Here is a 12,129-nt window from a genome sequence, read left to right as displayed (position 1 = left end):
GAAGGCGGGAAAGCCAGAATCAGTCTCACGGGCTAAAGTCAGGCGTGGGCAGCGCTGATTCGCTCCGGAGGCTCCCGGGGAGAGTCCATTTCCTGGCCTTTTCCAGTAGCGGGTTCACCCCGCCCAGGGTGCTGCCCTTGGCCAGGGACAGACACACAGTAGGTGGGGGAAAGGAGGGGCCACGGGCTCAGGAGCGCAGGTGACACAGGGACCCTGCCTGCCCAGAGCCGAGCTCCTCCACGCGCCTCAGCAGCTCTTGGGGAGCTTTCTGGAAGGCCGGATGCCCGCCACAGCCCAGACCAATGTCATCCGAAGCCCTGAGCCATGTGAAGAGTTCCTCCAGTATTCTCGTGTAGCCGGGGTTCAGAACGCTGTTCCAGAAGCCCAGAATCAGGCCGAGGTAAAGACACATCGGTACCGATGGTGGAGTTTGACACGCCCCGTTCTACACACATCTCTCACTCCTGTGCCGAGAGCACAGAGAATTCTCAGGAATCCCCCGAACAGCCCTGTAGGGTGGGATCTGCTGTGATCCCATGTCACCAGTGGTCCCAGCGAGGCCCAGACCACAGAACCAGTGCACAAAGGGAGCCAGGGACTCTGGCTCCTGGGACCTGCCCTCATCTGTCTTCCAGAACATTCTGACGGGTCTGGGGAAACAAGCGAGGTCACTCTCTCCCTGAAGTTCTGAACCTGTCATGTGGCCCATACTCTGTGGAGAAAAGAAGGAGCTGGACTCTGGAGAACAACCCTTGATGACAGGCGCTCCCGTGCGTGGGCGCTGGGCCGAGCCGCCACCTGCCTGGCCCACGGAGGCGCCAGCTTGCCACCTCACTGGCTCCCTTGTGCTCCAGAGCCGCCCGCCCACACAGATGGGGCCCCCAGGGCGCCTCTCCACAGCCCAGAAAGGTCACGGCAGCCCTGGGAGGCCGGCAGAGAGCGAGTATCAAAGCCTTCAGAACTAAGAGGTTTTCCTCCTTGAGTGGAATTTCACAGCCCGGTGGCCAATTTCTAAGTCATGCACGTTAATGGGCAGCTAATGAGGTATCCAGGCAGGGACCTGGAGGTGCCCCAGGCTCCCAGAGCCCAGATTAGGGAGTACAAAGCCAGCCGCTGGTGAGGGAGGGAGCTAAATCATCTCTCCCTGAGCCTCGGGGTGGATGTGGGCGGAGGGTGCGAGCTATGCGGATTTTGAGCCCCAACCCGGCTTGGTCTGCGCCCTCCACCTGCCGCGCCCCCCCCCCCCCCCCAGTGCCCGGCATCCTCCCCATCGGGCTGGGCCGATGACCTCCCTGCGCTCCTGGAAAACCTCCACAGGGAAGAGGTGGGGCTGAAACGCCTGGTCCAGCAAGAATGGCCTCTCCCAGGTCCCCCTAGAACCCAGAGGCCTTCCCGGGGCCCCTGGCTGAGCCTTCACACAGGGACTCCCTGCTCCTCCGATGCCTCCCTTCCCCTGCCCTTCACCTTCCTCCAGGGAGCCCTCCTGCAGCTGAGGTCTCGTGGTCACCCCTCCTTTTTTTTGTTTTTAATTTTTTTTTTTTTAACGTTTATTTATCTTTGGGACAGAGAGAGACAGAGCATGAATGGGGGAGGGGCAGAGAGAAGGAGACACAGAATCGGAAGCAGGCTCCAGGCTTTGAGCCATCAGCCCAGAGCCTGACGCGGGGCTTGAACTCACGGACCGCGAGATTGTGACCTGAGCTGAAGTCGGACGCTTAACCGACTGAGCCACCCAGGCGCCCCTCGTGGTCACCTCTCCTACTCTTTGGAACCTATTTGTCTAGTCCTGGTCTCTTCATACGTCGGCCTTTCCTCCAGAACGGAGCCCTTGTCTTTCGCCTCTGACTCGCTGTGAGTCTGCGTGCGTCGAATGAGAACGCACTCAGGCCCCAGCCCCATGGGGCGCAGTGTGCCGAAGGGTGGCCCCTGTCGTGCTGAGTAGTGTGCCCTAGAGCCTGTGGATGTGACCTTATCTGGAAAATGGGTCTTCTGCTTTGCAGGTGCAGTGAGGAAAGGATCTCGAGATGAGATCATTCTGGAATGTGTGAGTGGGCTCAAATCCCAGGACAGGTGTCCTCCCACGAATAGGAGAGGACCCAGACACGGGGCGGGTGTGGGAAGATGGCACCCAGAGGGACGGAGTGACGGGGCCACCAGCCCAGCACCGCCTGGAGCCCTTAGGAGCTGGACGAGGCAGGAGGGATCACGCCCTGGGGCCTTTGGAGGGAGGGCGGGCCTGCTGGGAGAGAATAAGTTCCCATTGTTTTGAGACCCCCAGCTGGTGAGTTTGTTATGGCAGCTTCAGGAGGCTCCTTGTGTGGGGGAAGTCACGCCTTTTTCTCTCTTCCGGAATCCTACTCTCACTCTCTGGTTCGGTGCTTCCCGTCCTGGGCGCCGGCAGCCAGGCAGGGTGCGGGGTGAAGCAGGTTTTGGGATGACACAGCCAGGGTTGAACCCCGGGCCGGTCAGTTGCCAGCGGGCCCGTTCCACCTGCCTGAGCTCACTGCCCGCTCTGTGTCGAGCACTATGGTGTCACCCCCTCGGGATTCGCTGTGGGGGACCCAGTGAGACGCCCAGTGCCGGCTACAGGGCCCGGTTCCCAGCATCGCTCACTCGGTGAGCGCCGGTCCAGCTGTGCGCTCCTGGGCCACAACCCCGGCTCCCTTTTCGCATCCACGCCTGCCACTCAGCAGGTCAAACGCTCACTCAACGCCTCTACGCGGAGCCTGCAAAGACCAACAGTCTGCTGGTGACACGGTCAGGGGATGGAGACCGTTGGAAACCACATGGAGAAAAAGCCCTGGGCGCTGATCTGGTGTCCGCCAGATAAGGACTGATCGGGTGAGGCTCTGGCTCCGGAGATGGTTAACTGAAAGCCGCAGTCCTTAAGAGGGGGTCCCTGCACCCGCTGTATCCGCGTCACCGGGGAGCTGGGTAGGAATGCAGATTCTCAGACCCACGGAGTCAGAAACCGCTGGGTTGTCTGTCACACAGCCTCAACCTGAGTTGTCACACGCCCTCAAGGGGACTCGAGCCCGGGTGCTAGGAGTAAAGCCGGTTCACGTTAGAATTCCGGATGTGACCTTCGTGGACCTGTGTTTTCCCGAAGGGGACAATTTCCTGTATTCTGCCATCTCAGCGGACAGCACAGCAGGTCGGAGAAGCGGTGTCTACTCAACGTCCGGTCCCAGACCAGCAACGCCCGCCTCCCCGGACCTCGGGAGTGATGTGGAGTCTGGGCTCCACCGAGGGGACAGTGAATTCGAATCTGCCTTCTGACAAGACCCCAGGCGATTCACGTGCACATTCGTTTCAGGGGCCAAGCACCTGCTGACTGCCTGGGCCTTTGCACGCACTGGAGTCCACAGCGGGCCCCACAGCCCACGGCGAGCTGCAAGGTGGGCACGCGGACCCCTTTGTGGATGGAAACTAGGCTTGGAGAGATCACATGGTCTAGCTGAGCTCTGAGCTCTTAACCAAGCCCCCCTTCCTCAGACTGGGGGGGCCTCAGAGAGGGATCCTGGGCCCAGGTCATTGACTGAGATCAGGTGCAGGCCTGCCCCTCCTGCTCTCCCAGCTGCCCTCCATCAGACCCTCAGCCAGGAAAGCCCCGCCTCCTGGGAGGGGCCTTCACCCGGGTGGGGGAGGGGAGGGCGTCTTAAGACCCCCTCCTCAGGCTGGCAGTCGCAGAACGCTGCAAGCTCTTGGGACTGATGGCTCTGACCTCTTGTCCTTGTTCCCCTTGGTGTTGAGACATGACCCCAACACGTGCTCTCTAGAGCTCCCTTAATTCCCGAATCATCTCCCCACCTCGGGCACAGCTAGAACCTTCCTTCTTCCACCAGTGGGGCCCAAAGAAATGCCGCTGAACCAGCTGGAGCAAGCCTGAGCCCTGTCCCTGATGGCTGACAACTATCTGATCTTGAAGTCTGGATTTGGGGGTAAGGGTGAGGGGCTGGGGTGGAGGCTCGGGAGAGGAGGGTAGGAGGTCCCCCGGTGAGGATAAACCGGGGCCTGGGAGCGGGTCACTTAAAAGGGCAGCACGAGGCAGCCCGTGGCGTGGGGCCGTTGGGACAGATGGGTGACTCTGATTTGGGGAGCGAGACCAGTCACAGCCAGGAAGGCAGTGTGAGGACTGCGCCTCTTCACCCCCCCACCCCCCCTGCCTCCCTGCTGCTTCTAGCCATGGAGGAACCGACGGCCGGGAGCCCAGGCCTCTCGGAGAAGCCGGTCCCCGCGGCCGCCAGCCCCTCTCTGTCCTCGCTGGGCGCTGTCTTCATCCTCCTGAAATCCGCGCTGGGGGCCGGCCTGCTCAACTTCCCCTGGGCCTTCCACAAGGCGGGTGGGGTGACCCCCGCCTTCCTGGTGGAGCTGGTAAGCACCTGCGGAGCATTTTTCGGGGCGGGGGTGGGTCTCCTGGGGTGGGATCCAGACGGGAATCCTCAGCATCCCTCCTGGGGAGCTGCCTGTTGTAGAAACGACCCCTTTGGAGACTCCCGTTGGCGTCCGCTGTCTGCTCAGCTGCCGCGGGACGGGGTCCTCCCACCGCAGCCCCGAGTGGCGAGCACCCCTAGGCTGTTGAGGGTGGGGGGTGGGGAGGCGCCTGCCTCAAGTGATCATCTGCAGGCGGTCACCTGGCCAGTTGTCTCCTCTCACCGGCTGGTTACAGCTCGATGCTGAAAGTTGAGCCCTGCGTGCGGTCGGATCGGGTGTAAGATGCTGTGACCCCCACCCCCCCCACCCCACACCCGGCCTGGCCCGCCGCCCCGTCACAGCCGTGCAGCCAGGCCTGCCAGCTGCATGTGGAGCCTGAACTCCCTTCTAGAAAGGCCAGGGCTGGACAGCCCCAGCGGAGAAGGGCCGCTAATTAGCACAGCTTCATTATATTTGCGAAGATTCTGTTTCCGCAGCTGATAGCAACAGCTGAGTTGTGTGGGGAGCTGGTCCACAGACGTGATCTTAACTGCCTTTTTATGGCGGCCAGCTGATCGTGGCCACGGGGCTTTTTCTGTCCTTCGGGAAACTGCCCGGTCCTAGCTTGCGTAGTGTCCGGCCTATGAAAATAGGTAACCGTGGGACGATAGGGCAGGGGTTTCTTTGGGGGACAGGACACGAGAGAGCTCCGGGGCACGGTGGTGGGTTCTCAGTCCTGACGGGTTAGGGTTGTACGGGTGGATCGGTCGGATTTCTTCCAACGATACGTGTGTTCTTTTAACCCACAACCCACGGGATTTTAGGAGAGTAATTGAGACTCTCTGGGTTTCTGAGATCTCATATATCCAACTGGGGCAGGATAGTAGGAATCCCAGGTGCAGAGACATACAGCCCGAGAGGCCTCGACAATCGCCTGCCCTGTGGCTCTGATCTCCGGGCAGGGGTGGGCCTGGTAGCACATTGGGTAGAGGTCCCTGGTCTCCAGGTGGCCTGTGTGGGTGACAGACCTGGTGGAGAGTGATATCAAAGTCCCAAGGGTCTGGGGCGCCTGGCAGGGTCGGTCGGTAAAGCATGTGTGACTCTTGATCTCAGGGTTCTGAGTTCAAGCCCCATGTTGGGCCCCGAGCCTACTAAAAAAAAAAAAAAAAACCTGCGGGGCAGCTGGCTCGGGTGGTGGGCTGGGGGTCACCCTGGCCCCATGGTCCTGCTCCGCAGGTCTCCTTGGTCTTTCTCATCAGCGGGCTGGTCATCCTGGGCTATGCTGCCTCTGTCAGCGGCCAGACGACCTACCAGGGTGTGGTTGGAGGGCTGTGTGGCCCGGCCTTGGGGAAGCTGTGTGAGGCCTGCTTCATCGTGAACCTGCTTATGATCTCCGTGGCCTTCCTCAGGGTGATTGGGGACCAGCTGGAGAAGCGTAAGTACTGGCACAGGAGTGGGGGGCGCCCCCGGGGGGCTTCTGGTTGATGAGCGGGATGTGGGTACGGGGGGGGCCTTGGGGGGACAGCAGAGGCCAAGGCCACCCCTGAGCTCCTTACATCGTGGCAGAAGGAGTGGTAATGAGCACTCTGGGAGTCATGGAGGGGGAGGGGCTGTGCCGGATGTCTAGCGGGGACAATCCAGTTTACAGATGGGGAAGCCAAGCCAACTGCAGAGAAGTCCCTTTGGAGAGCGAGCCAGTAACACCTTGAATCTGGGGATGGATGTCCAGGCCTGAGCCCAGGCCCCCTTGGCTTCTCGTCCCCCGTGGACCTTTTCCCTGCAAACACTGCTAGCCACATCGTGCCCGCTTTGATAGGTTTCCTTTTTGTTCGATTGAGCGTATTTGCGAATTCTTACTGGGATTTCTTCCTCGACTCACGGGTGTCGACGCTTGTGTGGTTCAGTTTCTACTTCGGAGTTTCCTAGATCGCTTTCTGGTTTCTGCCTTAGTTGTGCCACGGTCGGAGAACACGCTCCGTGTGGTTTCAGTCTTTGGCCTCGGAGCCTTGCTCTGGGCCCCCATGTGATCAGTCTTGGTGGGCGCTCCGGGGGCCCTTCAGGGACGTGCCTGGTGCAGTTGGGCGGAGTGTTCTAGAACGCTGCATCGGCTCTAGGTGCTCCACGGCTTGGATGAGATCCTCCCGAGCCTCCCTGATTGTTTTTCCAAATGGAGTTACTCCCTCAGGTGGTGAAAGGCGAGCGTGCAAATCAGCTGTGTTTGCAGGTTGATGTGTTTGACCCTTGAATTCTGTCCATTTTGGCCTCCTGGTGCTCGAAGCTCTGTTGGCAGGCTCCCACCCGTGAATTGTCCCCTGAGGATCGTGAAAGGTCGCCTCCCGTCTCTGGTAATACTTTGCCTTCAAGTCCAACCTCTCTGCCACGCGTCTAGTCCTTCCAGCTTCCTTGAGTGTTTGCCTGGCTTCTCCCCCTCCTCCCACCACTCCCCCACCCCCGCCCCGGGTGTTTGACTGTGAACCTAAAGGTAACTTGGGAGTTTCAGATATGTTTCCTGTGGACATTATGTAGTTGGGTCTCGCTTTTTTCTTTGTTTGTTGTTGTTTTTTTTTTTTAATCATTTCGACAGTCTCCGTGTTTAACTGGAGTGTTGCAATTTTTAATTGGAAAGTGGTTAGCGATACGCTTGGATTTTGGTCGTCTGTTTTGCTATTTCTTCTGTCACTTGAACCAAAGGCCCCCAGTGCTGGGGGTCCCGAGGTTCCAGGTGCCCGTGTCTTGGGGGGGTGCTTGTATCCCGAAAAGCATGGAGGTTGGCGAATCTGAACCTCCCGGTGGATAAAAGGGGCACAGAAGCGCCCTGCCTTTCGGTGTGAAGTGGAGGTCATGTCCGGTTCCACCTCTGGGCAGAGGTGGTTGCACCAGAGGGCAGCTGGAGTGATCCGAGCAACCTTGAGGACGCAGACCTCCTCCACGGGCTCTGGGCAGATGGCCTGGGGTGTGCTTGTGTGTTAGTGGTTAGAGGGTTGGGGATGTGTTGTCTCTGCAGGCTTCTTGGCAGGAGGGCCAAATAAAGACTGGGGGTGCCCGTGGCGGTTGGGGTGCTTGGTGTCCTTGTGTGCAGTGGGTACCGATGAGAGAAGTGACAGGTGCTGAAAGACATTAAGGAATGTTCTAGAAAGTTGAGGGCTCAGGAGGGGCTGCTGGAGCCCAGATGTCCAAGCTGGGATCCTGGCTGAGGAGATCTAGATGCAAAAGTGGGGCTTGTGTCCCTTCCCAGAGGCCATGTGGGTCTGGCACTCCCCGAGGTCTCCGTGCACCTCTGGGTGCGTGCATTCCCCTGGCGTCTCTGGCCCGGAATGCTTGCTTTGCTCTCGTGCCTGGTGCCTGTCTAGAGTGACCTCGGGGTGGGACCCTGGGACCCCCCCCCCCCCCCCAGCCTTCCAGAGGTTCGGTAGAAACAAGCTACTCGGTTAAGGTCTTGGGTTGTGCGTGGCTGGCTTGCATTTGGTGAACAAAGAAGGGTCACAGCCCAGCACAGCAAGCGCCCCCAAGTGGGCCGGGAAGCATCTCTCTGCTCCCAGCCCTCCGCAGCAGGGCTGTGGGGACCTGGGAGGAGGGACATCCTCCCCCCGCCCCCCTTTCGAGCCCCAGGCCATCTTGCTCCTCACCCAATTCTCTCCTCTCCCCCACTGGCCTTGCCTCTTCTGTCAACTTCAAATTCTCCATTTCATTGTGGTGGGGGGGGGGGAACCCCGGTCTGGGTTCTTCCGTTCCCCCTACTGAGAGGTTGGTGGGAGGCTGGGAGGAGTGTGTGTCCCTTGCCCCCATCAGCATGGGCTCTGAGACACGTTGGCCCAGCAGACTATGGCAGATGTGACATGGTGCCCGTTCCAGGCCCAGCCTTTAAGCTGACAGGCAGTTTCCTCCGGGATCTTCGGGAGCCCCCAACTGCCTCGGCCTAGCCTCCTGGAGGGTCCTTGTGGGAGAGACCCCAGGACTGCAGGGAGGGCTCAGGCGTCCCCACCAGACACCCAGTGTCGAGCCATCGCGGACCCTCCAGACCAGCCTACCCGTGGGCCATCCACGCACCCCCACGTGACCCCAGCTGGTCCCACGCGGAGCAGAACTGGCCGGCTCAGCCCTGCCCTAGTTCTCCAGTCCCTGGCGTGTGACAAAGCCGTCGCTCTGGGCCACTGTTGGGGGGCGGGGGGGAGTTTACCGGCTCTCATTACCAGCCCCCCCCCCCCCCCCCAGGCTCATGAGCAAACAGAAAAGCATCTTTTATGAGCGGATTAGGGCCCAGGTGCCTCAAGGGCAGGCCACTTGGCTTCTTCCTTGTTGCGGCCCCTCTAGCAGAAGGTCACCGAATGGCTGTTGAATGAATCTGCGGCAAGGTTGCTGCCCCCGTGGTGGCACGTGACAGGTGGGGCTCCTTGCCCCGGCCGACCCCGGCCCACCCGGGAGCAGGGACCCCTGTGGCTGGGGCTCTGAGCCTGGGGGGTGCCGGGGCCGCAGCTCTGAGCGGTCCCCGCCCTCTTCCCCTCCCTGCCCTCAGTGTGTGGCTTCCTGCTGCCCAGCGCCCCCCCGGCCCCGCAGCCGTGGTGCGTGGACCAGCGCCTCACCCTGCCCCTGCTCTCCGCGCTGGTCATCCTGCCCCTGTCCGTCCCGCGCGAGATCGGGTTCCAGAAGTACACCAGGTACGGGGGGGGGGGGGGGGCTGCGGACGCTTCCCTGCCAGGGTCCCCACCTGTGCCGGTGTCTGCAGGTGGGGGGTGGGGGCGAGGGGGTTCATTCTGCCAGGGATTAGGGGGGTGGCCAGCTCTGGTCCTCCCCCCCTTTTGGAGAAGAGAAAAAAGCGGGACAGTTACCCAAGTAGGACGTACGCGGGATAGAAAACAGAGATAAACAAGAACGTGTATTGACGTGGCTGCTATTCTGTGATTTCATTTTTACAGATGGTTTATGTGCACGGGCACGGGGAGACCCCAGATATACACTTGGGTTCCACCTTGCGGTCTGAGGTGTTTTGGGTTTATTTTTTTTTTAACGTTTATTTGTTTTTTGAGAGAGAGCACAAGCAGGGGAGGGGCAGAGAGAGAGGGAGACACAGAATCCGAAGCGGGCTCCAGGCTCCGAGCTGTCGGCACAGAGCCGGACACGGGGCTCGAACTCACGAACTGCACGAGATCGTGACCTGAGCTGGAGTCAGAAGCTTAGCCGACTTAAAACTGCCCCTTTATATATACTTTCAGAAAACAAAACAAAAAAAAGCCTGGTGAAAGGACTCACCTGAGTTTGCAACCTGCCTTCCCCTGTTGTGTCGTGAACGCCAACAGACTTTTCACCTTAGAACTAGAATGGAGACAGAGCACGCGGGGACCCAGGTCCCCTCTGGGCTCCAGCCCTTGCCTGGCTCTCCTGTCGTGTCAGCAAGGTCAGGGGCGCACCCCGCTTTGGTGTGGCCGAGCCGAGGGCGTCCCGGCGTGGGTGCCACATCGGAATGCTGTCTTGTTGGAGAGATGGGGGCTCCTGAAGCTCTTGGACCTGACGGGTGTCGGCCTGGTCGGGAGCTCGACGCCTCTGACCCCTGGGCCTCAGACAGCCTTCCCGCTGTCCCCACGGCACAGACACGGAAATCGAGGCTCGGAGCAGTGGGGACCTTGCCTGACACCTAGCCGGCGTGGGCCACCCTGGCCCTCAGGTGGTGCTCTGTGTCACCCCGGGCTGCGTGTGGCGGGGCCGGTGTTCCCGTGATGGGGTGGCTGTACCGTGGAGACCCCTAACGCCATGTTCCGTGTGCATTAGCGTCCTAGGCACCCTGGCCGCCTGCTACCTGGCCCTGGTCATCGTAGTGCAGTACTATACTGGGCCCCAAGGCCTTGCTCGTGAGCCCCGCCCCGCACAGAGGTGAGTGTGAGGGGGCGGCCGTTCATGGCTTCCTGCGTGAGGCCAAGAGGTGGGGGTGGGGAGGGGCTGTCCTGCAGAGATGCTGCGTGGTGCCGAGGGCTTGGGGTTTGCTGGGAAGCCACTGCGGGGCTGAAATCACATCTGCTCGTGGCAGAGCCACCTCCACGGGCACGTGACCAGCAGTCACCCAGAAGGGCCCTGCATGTGGCTGAATGGCCTGCTGTTGCAATCCTGAATTTTTTTTTTTTTTAACGTTTATCTTTGAGAGAGAGAGAGACACACACACACACACAGAGCTCAAGCAGGGAAGGGGCAGAGAGAGAGAGAGGGAGACACAGCATCCGAAGCAGGCTCCAGGCTCCGAGCCGTCAGCCCAGAGCCCGCCGCGGGTCTCGAACCCGTGAACTGTGGGATCGTGACTTGAGCCGAAGTCGGGTGCTTAACCGACTGAGCCCTGCCGGGCACCTCGCCATCCTGAAATTCTTCCCCGAACAAGGTGCCAGCGTGTTCATTTTGCGCCAGGCTCCACGAATTTCGTGGCCTCTTCTGGCCGACGGATTGGAAGCAGGACCGCAGAGAAGAGGCTGGGCGACTCTGAGCTTTGGGCTTGAGCTCTGGAAAGGTGGCAGTGCTGTTTCCTGGGGTGGATGAGACAGGGGCAGGGGGAGGAAGTCACGTGGGGACAGGTTACGTTGGAGGCGGTTCTGAGACCTCCGATGAAGACATCGGGTGGCCAGTCAGACCTGCGTGTCTGGAGGTCAGAGAGGGGTCCAGACTGGAGGGAGAAAGGTCGTGGGTGTCAGCCCCGAGGGGGCAGTTGAGGCCGCCAGCCCGGGTGAGAACGGTACGCTGAGCCAGTGGTGCTCAGTCCGGCACCAGGAGGTCAGGGACGGGAGGAGGAGGTGTTGGGAGAAGAGAAGGAAGGAGAAGGTGCAGAATGGGCTAGCTTCTGGCAGGGCGGGGGAGGGGGGAGAGCTCTCACTAGCGCCTCGAGGGAAGACTCCTTCCTGCCCCTTTCAGCTTCTGGTGGCCCCGGCGATCTTTGGCGTCCCTTGGCACACGGTTATATCCCTCTGTCTCTGTTTCCATCATATAGGACCTTCCCTTGTCTGTGTCTGTCTTTTTCTGGTAACAACACCACCCCACTCCAATGTGACCTCAGCTCGTTTTCCCTAATGACCTCTACCAAGACCTGTGTCCAAACAAGGCTTTGTTCTGAGGTTCCCAAGGGATATAAACCTGGGGGGATGTTAGTCAACCCAGCGCAGAGGAGGATAGAAAGTGGGCCTCAGCAGTCAGCAAAATTTCAAGAAGGTTGGGGTGACGGCCGCCAAAATGCTGTTGCTGGGTCACGTAGGACTGAGTCCCAGCTTTAAATTTAGCCACGGAGGCTGCTGGTGATGGGACGAGAACTTCATGAGGGCGGGAGAAGGGGCTGAGAGTCCCCGTGGATTGGGCCCAGGGAAGAGAGTTCTTCTGAGAAGGGGAAGAGAGGAGTGGGCCGGAGCTGATGGGGGAACCAACACCAGCAGGTGCTGCTTACATCTCACTCCACTATGTCCCCCCAGGTGCCAGAGGCTGGTACCCAGAGCTTGTCAAAGGGAGCTGGGGGTCCTCATCTGGGGGCCCCTGAGGGGGCCGGACCTCAAGGCTCTGCCCTGTGTATGGCTCTGTCCTCTCAGGCAGTTTGGGTGGCGGTCAAGCCATCCTTGCCCTATTGGATTTGATGGACGCTGCCAGTGCCCCCGCCCCCGACCTCCATGGGAACGGAAAGTTGGGAATTCCTTCTAGCCCTGTCCTCCGTGGAGAAGGTCAACTTAGCAAACGTGAGCACGGGTGTCTTTAGAAGAT

General features: G+C 60.3%; 1 protein-coding gene across 1 annotated transcript in view; it reads left to right on the top strand.

Annotated features, from left to right (window-relative positions):
- Nucleotides 1-1,652: 1,652 nt before the first annotated feature.
- SLC38A8 (solute carrier family 38 member 8) overlaps nt 1,653-12,129 on the top strand; it is a 26,220-nt gene continuing 15,743 nt past the window's right edge. The window contains exons 1-7 of the mRNA XM_040443418.1: nt 1,653-2,841; nt 3,317-3,398; nt 3,846-3,941; nt 4,184-4,374; nt 5,650-5,848; nt 8,927-9,068; nt 10,177-10,278. Coding sequence (XP_040299352.1) covers nt 3,902-3,941; nt 4,184-4,374; nt 5,650-5,848; nt 8,927-9,068; nt 10,177-10,278 — 674 coding nt within the window. The 5' untranslated portion in view covers nt 1,653-2,841; nt 3,317-3,398; nt 3,846-3,901. The remainder of the gene's footprint in view (nt 2,842-3,316; nt 3,399-3,845; nt 3,942-4,183; nt 4,375-5,649; nt 5,849-8,926; nt 9,069-10,176; nt 10,279-12,129) is intronic.

The sequence above is a fragment of the Herpailurus yagouaroundi genome, unplaced genomic scaffold, assembly GCF_014898765.1.
Source record: "Herpailurus yagouaroundi ecotype Mexico unplaced genomic scaffold, PumYag 190, whole genome shotgun sequence".
Lineage (NCBI taxonomy): Eukaryota > Metazoa > Chordata > Mammalia > Carnivora > Felidae > Herpailurus > Herpailurus yagouaroundi.
This window is presented reverse-complemented; position numbering and strand designations above follow the sequence as displayed.